This window comes from Numida meleagris, chromosome 5 (genome assembly GCF_002078875.1).
Source record: "Numida meleagris isolate 19003 breed g44 Domestic line chromosome 5, NumMel1.0, whole genome shotgun sequence".
In the NCBI taxonomy this organism is placed as follows: Eukaryota; Metazoa; Chordata; class Aves; order Galliformes; family Numididae; genus Numida; species Numida meleagris.
The window spans coordinates 69,300,231-69,321,256 of record NC_034413.1 but is presented as its reverse complement, the minus strand read 5'-3'; the positions used below and the strand labels follow the sequence as shown (position 1 = coordinate 69,321,256).

General features: G+C 43.8%; 2 protein-coding genes across 2 annotated transcripts in view; one reads left to right on the top strand and one right to left on the bottom strand.

The window, feature by feature from the left end:
- ORC4 (origin recognition complex subunit 4) lies at window positions 41–14,718 on the top strand. The gene is given in 15 exon segments (XM_021398035.1): window positions 41–113; window positions 116–192; window positions 558–629; window positions 2,208–2,284; window positions 2,920–3,010; window positions 5,006–5,081; window positions 5,473–5,558; window positions 7,708–7,756; window positions 8,253–8,404; window positions 10,004–10,177; window positions 10,477–10,563; window positions 11,926–12,034; window positions 13,185–13,280; window positions 13,362–13,429; window positions 14,421–14,718. Coding segments are annotated over 15 exon segments (1,476 nt in total). The 3' UTR covers window positions 14,610–14,718.
- Window positions 16,217–21,026, bottom strand: part of ACVR2A (activin A receptor type 2A) — a 55,462-nt gene continuing 50,652 nt past the window's right edge. Inside the window, exons 10-11 of the mRNA XM_021398034.1 lie at window positions 20,496–20,626; window positions 16,217–19,637 (exon numbers count right to left, since the gene is read on the bottom strand). Of these exons, the coding sequence (XP_021253709.1) occupies window positions 19,443–19,637; window positions 20,496–20,626 (326 nt within the window). The 3' untranslated portion in view covers window positions 16,217–19,442. The remainder of the gene's footprint in view (window positions 19,638–20,495; window positions 20,627–21,026) is intronic.

Below are 21,026 nucleotides of genomic sequence, written 5' to 3'. Positions count from 1 at the left end.
GGGCCTTCCCACAGGGCTGTGCGCGCGCACCCGGAAGGAGATGGAGCCGGGGGGGAAAGGAAGTGGGGGGGTGGGCCGGAAGGGCGGGGCGGGAAGGTCACGTGAGGCGGGCGGGCGGCGCGCGGGCTGCTGGGAGTAGAGCGGGAGGGGCGCGCGCGCGCGCGAGGGCGGCGGTTGGCGGCGTCGCCTCAGGTGAGGGAGCGAGGGGCGGGAAAGGAAGGGAAGCTGCCGCCTTCTGTCGGGGGCTTTTTAGAGGCCTCTCAGCGCCGGGCAGATCCCGCAGAGCGGTTTTCTAGGGCAAGGCTGCGGGGCTCGCCGGGGAGCTGCGGCACCGCGGTGCGGCTTTCGGCCCTCCTGTACGCGCTGAGGCCGCGCCTCCTGCAGCCGGCTCGGTTGGATGCTAGATGGCTGTGGGCACAGCTCACCCGAGGGTAGTTGCCCTGCTTCCTGTATTAAATACAGCTTGCTAGCCTCTCAAAGGCGGTTTTTGAGTAACATACGCTAAATTAATTCTTTTTCCCCCATAGTTATGGTTATAGCCTCTTTCTTATTTAAAGGTGACATCTTCTGCAATGAATAAACGGAAGTTAAAGGAGAGCAGTGGCACAGATGGGGAATGCATCTCGCAGGTTGGTAACGTTTTGACTAGCTAGTTTTAAGTCATGAAAGCTTTCTATCCTCTGCCATCCATGTAGCCCTGTGATTTCCAGCTAGCTCTTCATAGCAGGGAAAACCTTTTCACTTATGAATGGATGGTGCTGACTGTTCAAAGTGGGGGTGGGGGGGTCATTCATTGAATGAGAATAAATCTAGAAATGAAGTCAGTAGGGCTTTAGCGGAAGAAAAAGTAGCTGAAAAATCAGGCAGACAAGTGCAGCTTGACTACTGCTTAAGATGAGAGCAATGCAAAACCTTTGGCATGCAGTGCTTCTTCAGTATTGATTTACCTGGGAGATAACAGCAGGCTTCGTCATCATTTCTTAGATTTTGTAGAAATGAAGAAGGATTTAGCTAGGAGGTGCAACTAAAGAATGTAGGGAAAACTGGATTGGTTGGGCAAGATCAACCAAACTCAGATTGAGAGGCTGGGACAACAATGCTACAGATACATACAATAACAATATAGGTAACTTCTGGGTCAGATGGACATTCACTTAAAAGGCCTGATGCTGAAATGTGGTTTTTAAAGGAATAACACTTCATTGACAGTTTGCAACTTAACTTCCAGAAGTCCTTGGCATGACACAAACGGAACACCAAGCATTACAAAATGGTGCAATTTTTCAGATATTTCTCAACTGCTTATATGAGAGATGGAGCAGTAGTGGCATTGAGTCCTGTCAGCTCTTAAAAGCTGGGATTGTCCAATTTGTGTGCTGCTGGTCAAGTGGTAGAAGAGACATGCTGTTATGCTGAGGTTTGGACACTTGAGAGCTGAAGATAATTCCACATAAGATTTTTAAAGTGGAAAACAGGGCAATGCAGATCTATATCTGAAGCTATCCCATGAAATACATCCCAAGAAACAGTTAAAATACCTGTATTGACTGTGCAGGTTGAAGGACTGCAGAGCTTTATTTAATAGTCATACTGGTGCTTCCAACTTCATTCTATTCTTCGCAAGCAACATATTGCTTGGTTTCTTACTTCCCACCCTCCTCCCTCAATTTTTAGGAACAATGAATCCTAACCGAATCTTGAAAGATGATGTACCTTTGATATTTGCTAACCACCTGAGATTATAGGCAGCAATGTTGTTACCAGCAGTGCAAGAAGTTTATTTAGTGAAAGCTGGAGAGGGAGATAGCTAAGTGGGTTAATTTTTTTTATTTTATTTTTATGTATTTAATTATTTTTAAGTCTGCTGGCAAATGTTTTCTGGCCTATGTTATGCAGGAAGTTATAATTCTGAGCCTGATGAACTAGTGACCTAATTTTGGTGACATGTAGCATCCCTTTGGGGGTGAAGAAAGGGAAACAGAAGGGACTAAAGACAGACATGGCTGTTACCAGATAAAATTTTCCTCTGTTGAATATTCTAATGGCAACTTTGTTCTCACTCACTCCTCCACCATGGAGGACAACTAAAGCTTACATGTAGAATAGCTGCATGCATAGTTGCTATTGTTTACTACAGTAATCCATTATTGGTACATTGAGGTTTTGGAAGTACCAAGCATTGTTTCTGTCTTGTGTTGAATCTGTAGGTGCAAAAAGTGTTACGTGAAAGATTGTGTCACCATCATGCCACAGGAAAACTGTTTGGGGTTGATCAGCAGTACAAGTGAGTAATGAGACTAAAATAATAAATAATTCCTTCTTTAGCCACAGTAGAAAAATCATCAGGTAAAGCCTTTGCTATAGTTACATCTCAAATAACAGGCAAAAGTGAATGCATTTAGTACAGCTAGTGCATGACAGCTCCTTTAAAAGTACATGTGCAATGTGCATGTTCTAATTAAAATATTAGCTTACAATATCTGTAAACATTTGTGAATTGGAAATACTGGTTTTTTTGAGTACTTTAAATGTGATTCTAGGTGACTAGCTTTTCTGAGGAAGACTTCGAAATTTACTTTGTTTCTTTGGGTGATAATGGAATACGAATGTGAAGATCAGTGTTGCTGTTACCATTCACAAGCTTTGAATGAATAGATACAGCACATAATCAGTTTCATCAAGATTGTCAAGATCAGTAATGTTCCACTAGATTGTTTTATTGGTGTCAAGATTTCCTTTGACTATGTTGGCCAATCCTCTTTCTTCATATGCTGTACTGGAATCACATGAAGTGACCTTAATTTTTTTTTGAAATAAATGTGTAATTTTTTCTTCTGTTCCAAAGCTTCTTTGAATTTTCCCTAATTTCAGTGAATGTTGCCTGTCCTGGAGCCTAATGTATTACTGTTTGCATCACAGGCACCTGCTGGAGCTGCTGAAGCAAACTACAGTTCATGGAGAAAGTAATTCTGCCCTCATTATTGGGCCCCGTGGATCAGGAAAGACTGCGGTACGGACACAAATTACAAGTTCATACAAGCTTAAATAAAGCATGAAGTGGATGACCTCACTGAAGTCATGAGAGCTTTTGGAGCTAGTTTTTCATCTCTTTGCCTGCTTTTAAGGGGAGAATTCTTGGTTGTTTACACATGAAAAGAAAGCATTCTAGAATTTATTGTGAGCTAGTTCTGTTGAGTGGGGAAATCCTGTATGGAGAAATTGTTTTCCTAAAAAAACCCAAAACATCTGAAACATTTCAAGTGCTGAGTTAATAGTAGTTTTCATAAAAAAAACAAAACATGTACCTGTGCATCCTCATGATGACTTGGGAAACTATACATGGTTTTGGAATCTGTGCATGCCTTCACCAGCTTTCACAACATCTTTCAGTATTTTTCCTGTTATTTACACTTCTGCCATTGTAGCAGTCGTAAAGATCAACATGATGGAAAAGGCGTTACAGAATCATAGAATGGCCTGGGTTGAAAAGGACCTCAAAGATCATCAAGTTTCAACCCCTCTGCTGAGGACAGGGTTGCCAACCACTTGACCAGGCTGCCCAGAGCCACTTACAAAGAGGTAGAATGACCAGCACAATAGCAAGGTGCTACAAAGGAAGGGAAGTAGATTACTCACCTGTATCAGAAGATTCTGGGTTCCCAGGGAAGAGCTTCCACCAAGGGAGGGATCTCCAGAAAGAGCTCCTTGCTTAGTGGCAGTCAGCCCTTAAATGAGGCCTAAGAGGGGTGGAGCCTGGCTCCACCTCTTCTGGTCACACAGGTGAATTGCCTTCAGCTGTGCTCCCAGGGCTGACTGGGTCTTTCCTCCAGGTGCTCAATCAGTGGCTCAGGCCATGACTCAGCAGTTCCCATACAGCCATGGTGCTTGCTATGAAAGTGTTCATCTTTGTAATGAAAGCCAAGTTTGGTTTGAGAAGTCCTTTGAAAGTTCACCTGCTGTCACTATCGGGCATCTGTAAAAATTTGATAAAAGGTTTCCAAAAACTGGAGGAATACACTGAAGAGTAGATTTCTACACTTCTACATATTTGTATTTAGAGAATGGTAATGCATCTTAATCCTATTTTAAATGTGACAGGTAACACTGTTACATGTTACAAGGATATGGAATATTATGCATGTTAGAATATTGTATATTTTGCTTATAGCAAGTGTGGGTTTTGTATCTTCAGGGAACTCTTCAGTTGAGGCATGTGATCACATCTAACCAGTGTCATGCACTTTAATATTATGTAAGCAGTGAAGTCTTTTATGCTTGCACCAGTGTATAATTTGATAAATGGATTAGCTTTTACTGAAAGATGTGTCTGAGATTAACTTTGGAACTCTTCCCAAGAGCTAAAGCAAGTGGCCTTCCATGTCTTAAGTACAGCTGAATATAAATACCTATGTAGATGGTAAAACGTATCCATGACACAGCTGATACTTCAAATCATTCTACCAGTTTGTTGATAGATTTCCTGATTTGCATTTCAAAAACAGTCTTCTTTCTTTACCCACGGTGCTTCAGAAGGATGATTGCCAAAATAGTATGAAGGGGAGGAAAAAAGGGCCAATAAACCAGTTACAAATAAGGATTCTTTCACCTACAGACTTCTTGCTACTTTTTAACTAGAGTTGATGTTTACTTCCTCAGATTCATGAACTTGTTAGTTAAGCAACAAGTGTTCTTGCTGTGCAGAAAATACTTTTTGGATTTTCTTGTATTTGGTAAACTTTGAAGGTTCAACTGAAATTGTTGAGCAAGGGGTAATCCAGAATAAATGGCATCTGCTTGTGGAGCATTAACTTGAGAAACCAAGGCAATGGAGTCATGACAGCGAATGTGTGAACTTTTCCCTTTAATACTTCTGAAAACACTCAGAAAATCTTGTCACCTAATGAAGCTGCACACACTGTTTGCTATCTGGCAATACCGATTTGTAGATTTTTTACTGTCAGTACGTTAATTTTGTTAAAAAGAAATGTTGTGTCTTTTTTCCTAGTTATTAAATCGCGTCTTAAAAGACCTCAGAGAAATGAAGCAAGTTAGAGAGAATCTCTTGGAAGTTCATCTGAATGGCAAGTAATACGACGCTCTTCAAATACCTGGCATTCAGTTACTATGTATTATGTGTACTTCAGGAGAGTTGTAGTTTTGACAGTTACAATCTGTCCTTGAATATGGATGTGGTTGTCTGCTAGCTCCAAAATGTCTTCCTTTGCATCTATATGTGGGTAACTTGACTTTCTCTCAAAATGTTGGAAGTCTGTTCAACTGCGAGCAAGTCGTTTGAAGAAACTTTTTATTACGTATGGAAAATTCTCATCTTGTCTGTACTTTTACAAAGGCCCAGCTTTGTAAGGCTGGAATGTGAGAGAAGTTTCTGGATACGTTTCTAGTGGCTGTAGGCATGGCTGCTTGGAATGAGGGAGAGCCGCCAGTTCTTCACACTAAGTGGTTTTCTTTCAGGGCTTTTGCAGACAAATGACAAAGTGGCCTTGAAGGAGATCACCAGGCAGTTGCACCTGGAAAATGTGGTTGGGGATAAAGTTTTTGTAAGTATTAACCGTATTATACTCTTTGCTTACCTGCCTCTAAAATCCTTGCCTAGAAAACTGGCTTTGTAGAATGCAGCTTGTTGAGAACGAATGGGCTTTAGGTGTTCACTAGCAACATTGCAATGGGCTGCTTTGGTTTAAGGGATATAGTGGCCATAATGACCCTCGTTTACAAACACTGCAGCCATGCCTAAAAATGTGTTCTTCAGAAGTGCTGAACGTGGCTGGTTTTGGATAGCTTTTCAGAAAACGTTAGCTTCATCTTAAAACAAATGGAGGAATGGAAAGGCTCTCTTAACATTTATGTGAATGCTCTGAGTGAAGTGAGTATGCAGCATTCCAAAGAGGCTGCAATCAGAAGGTATGAGAATTTTGGAAACATCAGCTTTATAACATCTCAAGGCAGAGAGTAAGCAAATTAGTTGGCCAAAAAGCACCATCTTTAGTATATTTGAGACCTCTAATTCGTAGGGATATCTATACAGTTCGCTGGCTTCTTGGAACTCTCATTTTGCATAGGCTTCCTTTTAATACTTGCTTCTATTGACTTTTTCCCAAAGATGAGAAACCTTACATTGTTACTGAAGTCAGTAACACAGTGACTAACTGAGGTGCTCCAGAGAGCTGGGCGATGGGCAGGGTGGAATAGAATCATAGAATCATAGAATTGCTCAGGTTGGAAAGGACCTTCAAGATCATCAAGTCCAACTGCAGCCTAACCATACTGCTCTAACTCTAACAGTCCACTGCTAAATCATGTCCCCAAGCACCACATCCAAACGGTTTTAAACACATTCAGGGGTGGTGACTCAACCACCTCCCTGGGGAGCCTGTCCAGTGCTTAGCAACCCTTTCTGTACAGAAGTTTTTCCTGATATCCAGCCTAAGCCTCCCCTGGCGCAACTTGAGGCCATTTCCCCTTGTCCTGCCACCTGTCACCAGTGAGAAGAGCCCAGCCCCGCTCTCACTGCAATCACCTTTCAGGTATTTGAAGAGAGCAATGAGGTCTCCCCTCAGCCTCCTCTTCCCCAGACTAAACAGCCCCAGTTCCTTTAGTCTCTCTTTGTAGGGCATATTCTCCAAGCCCTTCACAAGTCTTGTTGGCCTTCTTTGGACCTGCTCCAATACAAGCTAGTTGTAGTTGTTAGACTATTATCTTTTGCAAATGCTTGCTTCCTAGGCTTGGCTTTGCTTTTCTGCTTATCCCAAATTATTTTGGATACATAGAATAAACAACTCTTCCTGGTCACGAGCTAAAATTTTCTCAAATGTAGCTGCTGACATAAAAGGAAATAGCAAGTGTTTAGTTTCAGCATAACCATTTGGAAGTATTCTCTTTTCATCACAGAACTAGAAGAACCTTTCAAGGGCTACAGCTCTACTACCAAAATCAAAAGCTAGAGATGAAGCTAAGCACCAGTATGTTTAATTACCCTAACTATATTTCCCTTTAGCTTATTGTGGAATACTTCTTTAAACTTGTAGCTATCTAATTCCAAACATGCCAATTTGCAGGAATGTCCTTCTTCTGTCTGTAGAAACCTTTCCTTGGTTCTGCAGCTCGCCTTCAAAGAGTAAGCTTTGAACACAGAAACTGGCTGTTCTGTGTTCTTCAGTAGGGCTTGTGGTCTTCAAATAGAATTCATTTCCATCATGCTACTTCTGTGCCATGAAGTATGTAAATGGAGAACAGTTACAGCAATTCATTGTTTTCTGTTGGGAATGCTTGATCTCGTAAGGTTGCAAATGAAAAAAGTGACAGACTGCTGATTTTCAATGGAACCCGTTAGGAGATGGTTGTTGTGTATGTATAATTAGAAAATTGGGTATGCAGTGGCTATTTAAGGAACAAAAATGCTAATTGTAAGCTGATCTTAATACACACATCCTTCTGATCACTGAAAGGCTGAGGCAGTTCGTTTGGGATTGTCAGGATAGAGAACTTGTGTCAGTGTGGAACTATCAGTTCTCTCTGCTGGAAGAGTTCTGATTATGCAGCATGAAGTAACGCCGTAACTTTTCAAACGTGTACTGGTTTTGTTACGGAGGCTTGAGGAGGAAGTGAGCTTGAATGCATGTCTCAGCTTGTATAATTCTGACATTCTGATGTTGAAAAATGACTGTGCAACTTTTCTTCCCTGTGTAGGGCAGTTTTGCAGAAAATCTTGCGTTCCTTCTTGAAGCTTTAAGGAAAGGTAACCACCACCAGCCCTGTTGTGGAGCTGCGCTTTTGTTTGTCACTGACTGCAAAGCATGTAGCTGTTCCTGCATCGCCTTGTAAAAGCATTGTAAGGAGGTCTTGCCCAAGAATGTTGTGGTTACAAAATCATGTAAAAAATGCGTAATGCTAAACAAACATAGACTTAAATGGTGCCATAAAGATTGACGTACGAGGGTCAGCTATGAAGGATAGATTCTTTTGTTCTGACTGATCCTATTACAAATAGTGTTCCTAAAAAATACTCGTAGAAATTTGTCCCTTCCAGCCAGTTTGGCACAGTAGTATAAAACATATCAGTTTGTCAGTGTGTGTTTCTTTTTAGTGATGTAGGAATCCATATAAAAGGAGGGCTTGGTGAAATAGCCGAAAGAAGCTGTGTACATTGTTAAAAGCAGGAGATGTGAAGTGGAGGTGTAGAAATGGAAGTGACAGTGATGCGAGCACGCTCGTTTTGTAACTTGTTACTGCAGGAGACAGAACGAGCAGTTGCCCAGTCCTGTTTGTGCTGGATGAATTTGACTTGTTTGTTCATCACAAGAATCAGACGCTGCTGTACAACCTGTTTGATATATCCCAGTCAGCACAGACTCCTGTAACTGTTATTGGACTCACGTGTCGGCAGGTAAGAAATTGCACTTCAAAAATTTTCAGCTGTTTCTCAGTTGGAACCTTCTCTCTTCTCCACTCCTGACACGTTCCTCAGTTTGCTGAGACTTCCTCTGAATTGACTTCTGAATTGAAACATTAAAAAGTGCTGACAGCAAACACAGCCAACCCAAAAGGTGCAGAACAGTCAGCTTTACTGTTCAGGGAGCAGGTTTACATCTCTAAGGAGACAGTGGGCTTTTGTCCTGTGTTACCATAGAAGAGCTGTGTTTATCCATGTGCCTGTTTTGCATTGTGATTTCATTCACTCTTGGTCACCTTTTGGTAAGAATGGGCTTGTATTTAAATCGTTGCTGGGAGCAAAAGGGATTTGATTTTATTATTTCTAAAGGAATCAATTCAGTAGGGTACTTCTGCTGGAACACTAGCGTGTTTAACATGGATTTTAAATCCTTATTAAACTTGTTGTGATTTTTACAATGACATTGTGGGAAACTGAGGACAGATGGTGTGTATACAGTGAACTAATTACTTTCTAACACAGGAAGCTGGTACTTAAAATTATATTGTTTTTCTTAGTAAACTCTACTGGTTGCAAAGGGCTAGGTTGTAGCAAGACAGTAATCATTAAATCTTTCACTGAAGCCTGGATCTGAGGTTGATTGGGCTTGGGTGATATTTAACTGAGCAAATTGGTACAAGTTAATAGAGTGGTTAATAATTGATTTAATAAATCATAGTCTTTTCTTTTGCTCCATTGTCTGAGTCAGGTATCTCCATCACTCATAATTCAGATCCCAATATTGCTCTGCTTTTGAATCTAATTAGAGTGGAGTATTCAGAAGCTGTGTCGTCGTTGTGATAGCTATTGCTGCCTAGTTTTTCAACTGCTCATCGTGTGTGTGTGACTTCTGAATCAAGATTTCTTGCACTGGTGGTGCTCTCTTAACTGTTACCACGCTTTCTGGTGAGGGATTTTGGTGTTCTGAAAGCTGCTTTTGTTGCAAGTGAGAGCAAAAAGGGAAAAATTGCTAGAAACAGTGTCATCGTTCTGTCACAGTAGAAGGTAGGGGGAACAGAACTGCATTGCTCCAAGTGGAGGAAACACATAGCTTGCTTCTGATGCTAATCTATTGCTATCAGTTGTGAGGAAAATAAGATTTTCTGCACTATCTTCAGCCACCAACTTGATGGCAGACGTGTTCAGCTCTGTGTGACAGCCTAGGAAGATAGAGAGTGGCTCTTAGAATTTTGTCAGTTGGATTTTTTCAGTCTGCTGAAAGGCAGGACTGCCAGCTGCCATAGCTGCAAACACACAGCTTGTCTTGAGCCGGGGGGGCCGGAACACCTAGAGCTCAGGCTTAAGGAACTGAAATATTTGCATCATCTGTGGAGAAATTTGTCACGTATCCTAGCAACTAATTACCATGTGTGATGTAGCACGCCACGTGATTTGGGTGAATGGCTAATTCCTAGGCATCTCTAGGCATGTCAGTTACAATAATTAGCAAAGGTCTTGCTGGAATGCCCGAAGTCTGAGAATTTAGGTGGGTTTTTAATTGTCATTTCGACTGTAGCAAAGAATGCGCTAAATAATTCTTCTTCTTTTTACAAGGATATTCTGGAGCTCTTGGAGAAGAGAGTAAAATCGAGGTTCTCTCACCGCCGGATATATCTGCTGAATCCCTTTGCTTTTAAGCAGTACATTAGAATATTCAAGGAGCAGCTTTCTCTTCCTGCTGAATTTCCTGACAAGCCTTTTGCACAGAAATGGAATAGCAACATTCAGGTATCTGAAGCTCCTGATATTTGGTTTTAGTAAAACTCGTACAATAAGATCTCGTTTATAACTGTCAAGCTTTTAACCTTAGATTAACATTTTCTTTCAATGTAAGATACTTTACGAGTTAAATCAAATTGCAGTAGACAATCTTTGATTACTGAAGTGTGGACACAGAAGCGTTGCAGAGAAGATGGAAAAGTTCAGGTTAGGCATGAGGAACTGCATTGGCAGTGCAAGCTGAGCTCTGTGTGATGGTTGGCTAACGAGTACCGTGCTGAGATGCTGAAAATCCCTCTTTTTTGTAGCTTCTGTCGGAAGACAAAACCGTGCAAGACGTACTGCAGAACCTGTTTCACTACAGCAAAGATCTGCGCTCGCTCCATTTCCTGTTGGTATGTATTTGGATACAGTATCTTCTGGAATTAGGATTACCTGTCAAGATCACAGGTGTTTTCAAGGCAGTTGTTAGAGGTTTCTGACAGTGCCGGTCGCTTGTGTGCTTCATCAGTCCATGCTTTACTGATAAGTTGAGTTCTTCTAACTTTTAAACCCTCATGAAGTGCTTGTCTTGTGTTTTGATGAAAACGGTGGTGTTTTTTGGTATTTAGGGTAACTTTTGCTGAGTCTTTCAGTTTGTAAAGGAAAATTGTAAGTGAAATACTGAATATTTTCCTTTCTGAGTTTCATTTTTTGTTTTGTACTGAACTGATCACCATAACTGCTGCTTTACTTCATCAGTGTCTTCTTCAAAGATCAGTAAGTTTTGGTGCCTTTTTTATTACGTTCTCCATCTGAATTCTTGCATCTTGTCATCACCTTCACTTTCTCCTTCCTCTCACACTTTCAGGCTTTGCCTGAGTTTCTGCCCAATCATCTGTTTTTGAACTGTACTAGTAATCCAAAACCTCATTCTGTTCCTTCGGAAGTCTGAGTGATCACGCTCCTTTTTGAGGCTGTTACAGTGACAGCTACAAGGAGAGGAAGAGGACGGGAAAAGTGCTTGGTGGTAGAGAGCACTGGATGATCTCAGTGGAAGATCTCCATTGAACAGATGAAGTAAATGCTTTTTCACCACATGGACATGCAAAGAGTAGGAGGCAGTCGCTGAGAGCCAGTTTTTCTGTCTCAATGAATATTGAACTACTGAAGAGCAAGTGAAGGCTGCTGCTGTGTGAAGGCTTGTGATAATCCATAGCTTTGAAGGAGTGGTGGCAAAGGAGGTCAGATAACTGTGTATTTATTAACTCCCATCTGTTCAAAACTCACTTTCTGTGACAGGTAATGGAAGATTGTTAACGATTCAAATTGTGACTCCGTGTGAGACTGTTTCTTAGATGCCCTTAGTTGGTAACCTGTGTTCTGTAAGCCATGAGCTGCCACTTCCCTAGCAGTGGCACGAGTAGCTCTCCCTACAGAGGTCTGTTTAGAATAGCTGTAAGTAATTTCTTGCAGCAATCACTGAAGTGTGCTAATCCACTGAAGTTAATATAAACAAGCTAATGAGTGTTTATGTCCTCTGGTGAGGAGGCTTTAAAGTTTTGAGCCTGGAAAACCTTGCTGGCAAAACGTAGATGTAGCTACCAGCTGTTTACAAGGTTTTTGGGATGAGCATACTGTGTGTGCAGGGTTTATTCATGAATGTTTCCAGTAGGTGACTCCAGGGGAAATGTGTTCTTCTGCATTCCATCTCTAAGTAGAAAGCGTGTCTGGTAATTAGTAATTAAATAAAAAAATATCTTCTGCTTTATTTTTAGATGCTTGCTGTAAGTAATGTTACCATTCATCACCCTCTTATCACTGCATCAGACCTTCAGGAGGCGAGCAAGCACTACAGGATGGACTCAAAAGCAAATATTGTGCATGGTAAAGCTCAGGCCTTTTTCATCCGTGTGCTTCTTAATAGTACAGAAAGCACCGAGTCCATCCCTGAAGTTCTTCTGAAGTAAGGGGTGCTGTGTAACGCGCTGATCCCCAAGGGTATGAGTTGTCTGGGGAATACATCTACCCATAGGGGCTGCTCCCTGCTCATCTGCATTCATACATCTATGTGTGGATGTAACAGTGCTGAATAAACCAGAAATTAAGTTACATAGTGATGATGTATATAACTACTGCACAGGGAGCCTGGCCAGTGTGCCCGATGGCTCTCAGTGCCACGCAGCGCTCAGTAGTTGCTGCGAGCCAAGGCAAGTGCTGGTAGCGTGGGCAAGGGTGGCATTTCTGACCCATGGCAATGATGGAGGAGGGGAAAACGCTGACCTCTTTGTGCCATGCTGGTAGTGGGGGGATCTGAGAGCAGGAGCACTGAGTCCTCTGAACTGCAACAGCCTGTGCATGAATGAAAAAAACCCTGCAACTAGTGCTGCCTGGACCTCACCAAGTGAGTGCTTGTGGGATTTCCCTTCCTAAACCAGCAAATGGATGAAACAACGAGCTGAAGTTTTTGTTGATAAATATTTGGGAATATATGCAAACAGTAAAAAGAAAGAAACAGCTGCTGAGGGTGCTAAGCCCAAATGCATTTACGGGAGGAATCACTTTTATCCCCTTGCTGCTGCTTGGCTCCCAGAAGTGGCAGGCTTTGGTTTGCTTGGCCCTGTCATTCTCAGCGTCCTGTCAGCATTTCTCTGCATTGCTCCTTTAGCTCTGCATGGCATGGAACCTCTTCAGACTCACTTCGTGCCATGCTGTACAGCAGCATGTAGGTTGATTTGATGCTGCCCAAAAGTCCGTGTCGTGCTACATCATCTGCAGTAATGATTTTTTGTTGTAGTTAAATTTCTGGGGTTTTGACTGAACCTGTTTCTTAACATTCTTGCTTCAAGCATCTGGAGAACTCATGCTCTGCTTTTATCTAGCCTCTCAATTCTGGAATTTCATGACAATTATGAAGATAAAAACCACAAATATGTGAAGCCTACAGCATACAAGAAGTATTAAAACTAGCATGTGAGCTACTTGCATTTCTGGTAAGCTTAAGAAAAACATTTAGAGCTCTCGTCTTTCCCTCTAGGTTTGTCTGTCCTGGAAATCTGCCTAATTATAGCTATGAAACACTTAAATGATGTTTATGAAGGAGAGCCATTTAACTTCCAGATGGTTTACAATGGTGAGAGAAATGCATGAATTTTACATACAATAAATCACTCGCTTCACCCCAAGTAACTTTTCCCTCCTCTCACTTCTGCAGAATTTCAGAAGTTCATACAAAGGAAGGCTCACTGTATGTACAACTTCGAAAAGCCGGTTGTTATGAAGGTAAACCTGGAATGTGCTTTTTTTTTTTCTGAAGTATTTAGATGTGGTTTTTGCTAGGGCACACTTGGCAGCAGTCGCACACCACTCTGAGGCCCCGGGCTGGCAGATCCCCGCTGAGGAGCAGCAGCAGCCCTCGTGCTCTCGGTGCTGCCCTGCCCTCTGCTGGTCTCCAGCCGCTCCAGTCTGCTAGGCGCTCACTTGTGAGCACAGCGTGGCACGGACTCTTGTTTTTCAAATTAGCATCCCCGATTTAAGTCTGGTGGCTGGCAAGAATGAGTTCAAGAAGTGGCTCGTGCTCCCAGAGGAGAGATTTATGGGTGGATGTGTAGACGTCTGCAGCTTGCTTGTTTGCTTCTGCTGTTTGGAAGTGTTGTTTCCAAAACGGAATCTAATCTTACCACATCAAAAATCTGTTTCTTTTGATCTACGTCTGGATAGGTCTGAGTGGTGTTTGGAGTCAGTAGGGCAGTATTTGCCTCCAGCCAACTACAGTCGGAAGTGCAAACTGAGAAATACTTCTTTGGGTCTGGACGTGATGCTCATTGGGCCTGCTGGGCCGTGGTTCTGTTCCTGGCATTGAGCTGGGCTCAGATCAGGGCTCTGATGGCGAAGCATTTTGTGTCAGTAGTGCAGGAGCTCAGCACGTGGTTGTGGAGATGTGTTCATTTAATGTGCTTAACTCAGGGACCAGCAATTTGGTAATCCAAAGCTATTCTGATCTTGTCACTTTTAAGCTGAGTTCGATTCTAGATACAAAAGATTTTAAATACGCTTCTCTTAAAAAATGCTATTCCACTCCTCTCTTATGGCATGCTATCTACCAAAATGGACATAGGGTAGAACGGAGCTGGCATTTAATGTCTGTCTGTTGGTGCAGCACATCACAGGTTTCTGTTAAAACAGCATCTCGTGTGTCATTCAGAATGACCAGTGCAGCTCAGAGCGATGTTGTCTTCCTTCTCCTAATCTTTTTTTTTCCGTTTGCTCTTAGGCGTTTGAACACTTACTGCAGCTGGAATTAGTCAAGCCGATAGAAAGGCCGTCCGTGCGTTCTCAGCGAGAGTACCTCTTAATGAAGCTGCTTTTGGACAACAGTCAGATCATGGATGCCTTGCAGGTGTATCCCAACTGCCCGACAGACGTCAAGCAGTGGGCAGCGTCGTCGCTAAGTTGGTTGTGAGCAGCTGGAACCTTATAGCATCAGGACTTTGGAGGTAACTGTAGTCACTGGAAGATGTAACACCCCACGACAGAGTGGTCAGATGAATAAATTTTTGGAAGAAGGCTTCTTGGCTGTGCTTTGCCAGTTGTTTTTGTATTTGTTTTAATTTTGAAGAGCTGCAGTCCTACCGTCTTGTAGTAACCATAAATTTGAAGGCCCTAAAAGCATTGAGCTGAGCTAACCAGAGCAAACTTCCCCTTTTCGTCACTGTTTTTACTTGGTAGAAATCAAAGCAGCTGCTCTTCTGAGTTTCTTCATCTCAGATGAAGACTGCTTTAGCTCAGTGACACACTGCAGCAGTCATCTGTGGCTCTCAGGCCGTAGGTTCTGATTCATCTGCAGTGCAACTTCACCTAAGTTTTGTGTGTCAGGTCAGCGCTTTGCTCACAGCTAGCTTCATCTGCTGAGCGGCGTTTTTGTGTGAAGCTGCCTTGCTTACTTACCCACCCTGCTTTCTGTGCTGCTGCTTCAGCTGCTTTCCTTCTCTGCTTCCTTACTTTTGAAGATGTTGTCTGCGCATCTTGCAGAACACAGCAGCACTTTGAAAGGCAGCAAAATAATTAGCAGGAGAGTCGTAACGGGGATCTGGTTCCTCCAAGTGGTGGCATAGGCAACATACATGAGACTACCAGAATGCAATGCTATTGGAAACTAAGTAAAATAGGTTGCTAGGTTTTTTTATGCAGAAAAATTTATACAGGAGGAGAAGTATTTAATCAGCAGCAACAGTTGGTTCATTTTTCAGTCTAATTAGTACAATTCAAAGCTGCCGTTTACGAGTTAATTTTTAAAGCCTAGTGTTAGCTAGCTGCCCCTGCTCTACGTCCTCGGGAAGGAAAGAGTGGGGACAGCAGCAGAACACCAAGGACTGCAGGGCCGTGCACAGGGTGCAGCAGGGTTGCTTGAAGCAGCTTCCCTCTTCTACCTTTGCTCAGACTCCTGGTGCTGAGCGTCAGCTTGGGAAATCTGAGAACCTTCGTCCAGGACACGGAGGATACCTGCCCCAGCACTGCAGGAGATCAGCACCTCCCCTGCAGCCTGGAGTGCTGTACATCTGGACAAGGCTGCCATTGCCACAACACTGCCCATTAAGGCTGTTTTGAAGCTCCTCTCGTGCAGCTGGAAGTGGCTTTATTTGATAGTCTTGAACCCACGTATCTCATCTACACTGAAAATACGATTTACAGTTTCACAGAAAACCAGCAACTCTGGCTTCTGTCCAGTGTCACTTCTAGGGCCAAATCTACAGTTGCAATACTGCAGGCTGGGAAAAGAAAACCCCTTGTAGCAGCACAGCAGCTGGATCAGCTCCAGCCTAAAGGTTTGGCTGATGAAGTGGAACGTTTTCAGAGTTTGAGCTAAAGGACAAAAGCTCCACCATCTCCAGAGCAGCTCTGTAGGAAAAGCCCACCCTGCTGAGCGGCGCAGCACTGCTGGGTGGGGGCACCTGCGTGCTGGTGAGCAACAGCAGCTCCTGCAGAACTGCTTGGAAAATGACTGCAGAAGTGGAGCAATAGCTCTTTCTCCTCCTAAGTGTTACAAACTTGAAAAAAGGCATCTGCGAGTCGTAGTAGTCACATTTTTTATTTTAACTTTTTGGGGGAATAGGGGAAAAAGAGCATACATTTGTATTTGTACAATATTTAACAATCACTTTATTGGGAGGGGAGGGAGTTGGTTTGTTTTTAGTACTTGCAGAAAAACAGCAAGCACATCTGACAGTAGTACAACAACCTGTGCCCAAAACACTGACAAATACAAAGAGTAAAGTTAAAATAATTGCTTACCAAAGTCTTGAGAGGTAACGAATAGTATATGGACTGAAACTGCACTTAAAATAATAATTAAAAAAAAAAAAGTACTGCTGGTTGAGTATCTGAGGTAAAAGATGTTCCATCGAGGATGCTACTTGAATTGTTTTGCCCACGAACCTACGTTACGGCTTTCTGCGTTTTGTACCAAGTGTTCCTAATGAAAGTAATCGTATTAGAAAAGGCTACAAACGAGGAGCTGGAAAAAGAGCAGACTGGTAGCCCTGTTCCAGTGCTAACGTGAACAGGAGGTGTCCTCTTACTGTCTGGTTACGTTGCAGTTAGCGCACCGAGGCCGGTGCTGGGGACTGAGGAGCTGGGGAGCTCTGCAGCACGCGGCCACGTGTGTGTTCCTAACGAACACAGGGACAGCGGGCAGTGCCTGCACGCGGGTAATGCCAGGATGCTTCCACCTGCAGCGAGCTGACCGCATCCTGCTCGCATCCACACTCCAAAAATGCTGGCTCTGGCATTTCTCAGCTTGCACGTTTCATGCTCCAGCAGTAAACCAGGAGTAAGCCGGAATGCCCTGCGAGAGCGGTCGTACCTGACCCCACTGAAAAGCATTTATACGGTGAATATCGTTCCCACAGCTGCACTGAACTATGCTGTTGCAAATCAGGAAACTCAGAGTAGCGCAGTATTGAAACGCTCAGATATATCCCAATGCAGTTTTAAAACACGAAGATAAGTGATCTTGGTTTCCAGGGGCAAGGCTCAGCTCTCTGCTGCCAGGCCCTGCAGTTGCTGAAGCTGAAAGGACAGTGCAGAGGTGCTGCACGTTTTGGACAGGACCAGTCTTTGCTTGAGAACCTGGCCTGTATTTATTCTATTCCTGCTGGGAAAGGGGTTACAACTCAATGGGCACGCAAAGGATTTTAGCAAAGTACAAATGGATCCCTGTTTGTTCAGAACCCTGCAGCTACGGTTATGCCCTGCTGGGTGCAGAAGATGGCATCCCTGGAGTAAAAATGGAAGCAAAATGAAAACGTCCATTAAAGTGGCCGCAAGCAGCTTCTTTTTTCTTTTATGACCCAGCTGAACGCCACCCAGCTGCACCCTCCAGCAGCAGCAACCCATCAGAGCCACACGGAGCCTCAGGCAGAAAGTGGCAGTGTGACACAGCACACAGCAGCACTGCTGCCACGCCTTCCCCTCCCTCCCTGCTGACGACGTGCTGAGCTATGCATTGTTTGCTGTAACCTCTTGTTGCCAGAGATAAAGCCCACCTACAACATCACCTTGGCGTTGTGCAGACCAGTCTCCCAAGGTAACGTTCCCAGCGAGCCCCTCCTTGCAACATTAAGAACTTCTGTGGAAAGCCCTCGAACGCTCGGTGTGAAAACCACCCCGTGCTGCTCCACACACAGAGCACAGCGCCAGCTGACATCGGTTCTGCGCTCCAGGGCTTCAACACTTCTTGTACTTTGCATAAAGGACCAAACAAAGCTGGGGGAGCAGTACTTCGGAGAAGCACTTTGGCACCTATCTCCCAGTCCATTGATAATTCGCATGTAAGGCATGACTTCCGAAACTCAAAAACGACATTGGAGTTGTGAAAGCAATTTCAGTGTTCTTCCCTACGTCTCTGCAAGTCTGTGGTGCGGACAGCGGTATTCGTTACCTCTGAATTGTCATTGCATATTTAAGTTACACGCGTGACTAGATTATCCCTGAAATTTTTAAGTGTTTGTCATCTGACAGCGGTGGCGGTAGTTTCAGTAGGGGGAGGATAAGCCTACGTAGCACAGACAGTAAGCAGTACGCTGATAGGATGGCACCAACTCGGAGGAGAGTGAAGATGCAGCTCTCAAAGCAGAGAGGAAGGAATCGGGGGTAACTGAGCTTCCTGAGGTGATCCTGAAACAGGGACACAGAACCCACTGCATCCTGTTTAGTGAAACAGAGAACACGCGAGGCAGACCTTCTCACAAACATAAATAGGAAAAAGACTTCTCTTTAAAAAAAAAAAAAAAAAAAGACTAAGATTTCAGAGCTTTCCAGTGTCACAGCTCACCGAAAATTAAAAAAGTCATGCGTAAGCTTTCAACTATTCCTCAGACACAGCAAACCTAAATAGTATTCCATTAAATAAATGCATGAGATACTCTGGGAAATGGAGGTAAGAGAAAAGCTTCAAACTAAAACAGGGAGGAAAAGTTTGTTTCAATAAACAGCACTTTTTTTTTTTTATACACAACAAGCTAGTACAAGAAAAAGGCTAAAAACACTGCTTTAGGAATGGCCATTTACTGTTGGCATGAAGCATAGCTTACCCTTTTTAAATAACACAGTGAATTTGAAATACATCATTTACAAAACACGGATCGATTTATTACTCCAATTTTGTTAGTGTTGTCAATCTCATAATTTAGCAGAGGTGGAACTGAGGTATACCTTGTTGAGGGAGGTTAAGTAATACTTGGAAGCCTCTTTGCTATATCCCACTTGATTACTTTTGTTTATGTACACCGAACAGCAGCACACTAAACATTCACAAGCTGTGTCATATTGGCATTACAATAGTCATTTTTTATAAACAACAGCAAATGCAATAAAAACGAGTTACCCTTTTTTTTTTTTCTTTCTTTCTTTTTTTTAAATCTGAAATGAAATGTTTGATTTAAAAAAAATAACAGTAGTTCATTGAAGGAATTAGTCTCTTCTGACAGGTATTAAGAAATCTGACGTCAGTTTTTAAAACGCTCCGTTAGCCAGCACGGGTCCTGAACAGCCCCGATGCCACCTCTCAGTCACCTCTCAGTCACGACGCGTCCTTCGGCGTAAGCAGGGAATGCAGAAAGTCTGGTGGATTCGTGTGTGGGAGGAGGAGGGGGAGCGTAAGGGGAAACAGCTCCTGACGATGCTCCGAGGGACCCGGCGGCCGCTTCACACAGCAAACCACCACGGCAGCGGCCCCGTTAGCTTTAGCAGCTCCAGTGAAGAGTCCCGGTGGTCAGTGACGTGACCAGTGCAACTATCATAGACTGGATTCTTTGGGAGGAAAGTCAACGTTTGTCACCATCGTGACCACAGTCACAATGTCTTCTGTCGTTATAATGTTAGTTAGTTTTTGCATCTGAATAATGCGTTCTTCTACGCACCCCGCCGACAGCCTGGCTTCTGCGTCGTGATCCCAGCACTCCTCGATGGTCTCACACAGCATCGCCATCCCCTGCGGGCAAACAGAGCCGGGTGAGGGAGCGCCGTGCAGGGGCTGAAGATACGCCTGCCTCCTTTCATCCCTTCTGCCAAACTGGTTTTGAGACCCGACACATGGTGGGACCCTACGCCTTGTTTATTTCGTGCCATTTACAATGAACTGCAGCTCGCTGCCGCCTGCCGGCATTCACTGCGGTGCTGCGTGAGGTCTCACACTCAGAGAGGTGAAGGTGTTCAGGGATAGCACGAAACTTCCATGAACCAAACGCTACAGAGGGGGATCTGTGTCTGTCAGCAGTTAATTTCTCTCCCAAGTAACGCTGAGCTAATACAGCAAGGTGCTGGTTGCAGGGAGCAGATGGCAGCGCACACATTTTCCCTGCAGACACTGCCATCTATTGTTTGCAATAACCCGTTTTTGGAAAACAAAGCAAAACAAAACCAATCAAAATAAAACAGAGTTAGGAATGCACAGCCGCATCAGTGCAAGCCCTTAGCCAAAGACCAGCTCACAGCAGCTCTCCTCCCTGACGGGTCCCAGAAACTGCTCGCGTGACACTGCTCACCCTGCGTTATTACACGCACTGGTGGTAGCTTTCCTGGAGGAAATCAAGACTATCATCTCTTAACGTTTATTTTTATCATACGTATCTTCATTTCAGACATAAAAACCAAAGAATCTCTTCTGTAACCAAAAAAAGAGTACTTCCCGTTCACTCAAGCTGAGAGAGAACTTTTTATGGTGCTCGTAAGGCCATTTAATTTTCACTGTGGTTAAATTCTTCCTAAAAGACACCAGTGTGAACACCACGCAGGATTAACACGATCTGAAATTCAAATCACGACACAGCCTGGTTGCATAACTACTTACAGAATGCTTTTGCCAACACTCTCTTAAAACAGGTCTCTTCTTTTTATGAACCACAACTTCCTGCATGTCTTCAAGGGAGGGATGCTGGCCAATTTCTTCTTCAAATGGCAACATGTACTCATCTACTGGGCCTGGAGATAAACAACAACAAAAAAAGAAGTTAAAGCACAAGTGCTGCTTAAAGGAGAAAAGATTTGCGTGTTAGAAGCGTAGCCCATAGTCAGAGGCTTGCAGTGTAGTTTCCCTTCTGGTGCCACTGAAGCTCACGCTGTGCCAGGTGAGCAGTAGGCGGTGGCTCTGCCCCTCACTGAGCAGCTTGGAGCCTTCGCTCTCCCACCCAGCCCGGCTGCCTGCACTCGGCACGAGAGAGGAAGGCTCCTGCAGCCAGCCCTCCCCTCCTCCTCCCTTTGCTCAGGTAAGTGCTCGTCCTTCTTCCACGTTTGTTGGCTCTCCCCGGGTCTGCTTACCCGGCAGCCACCCGGCGCCCAGGTGTGGACGCTGAGCGCAGCGGAGGGGTGAGCTCTTTCAGCT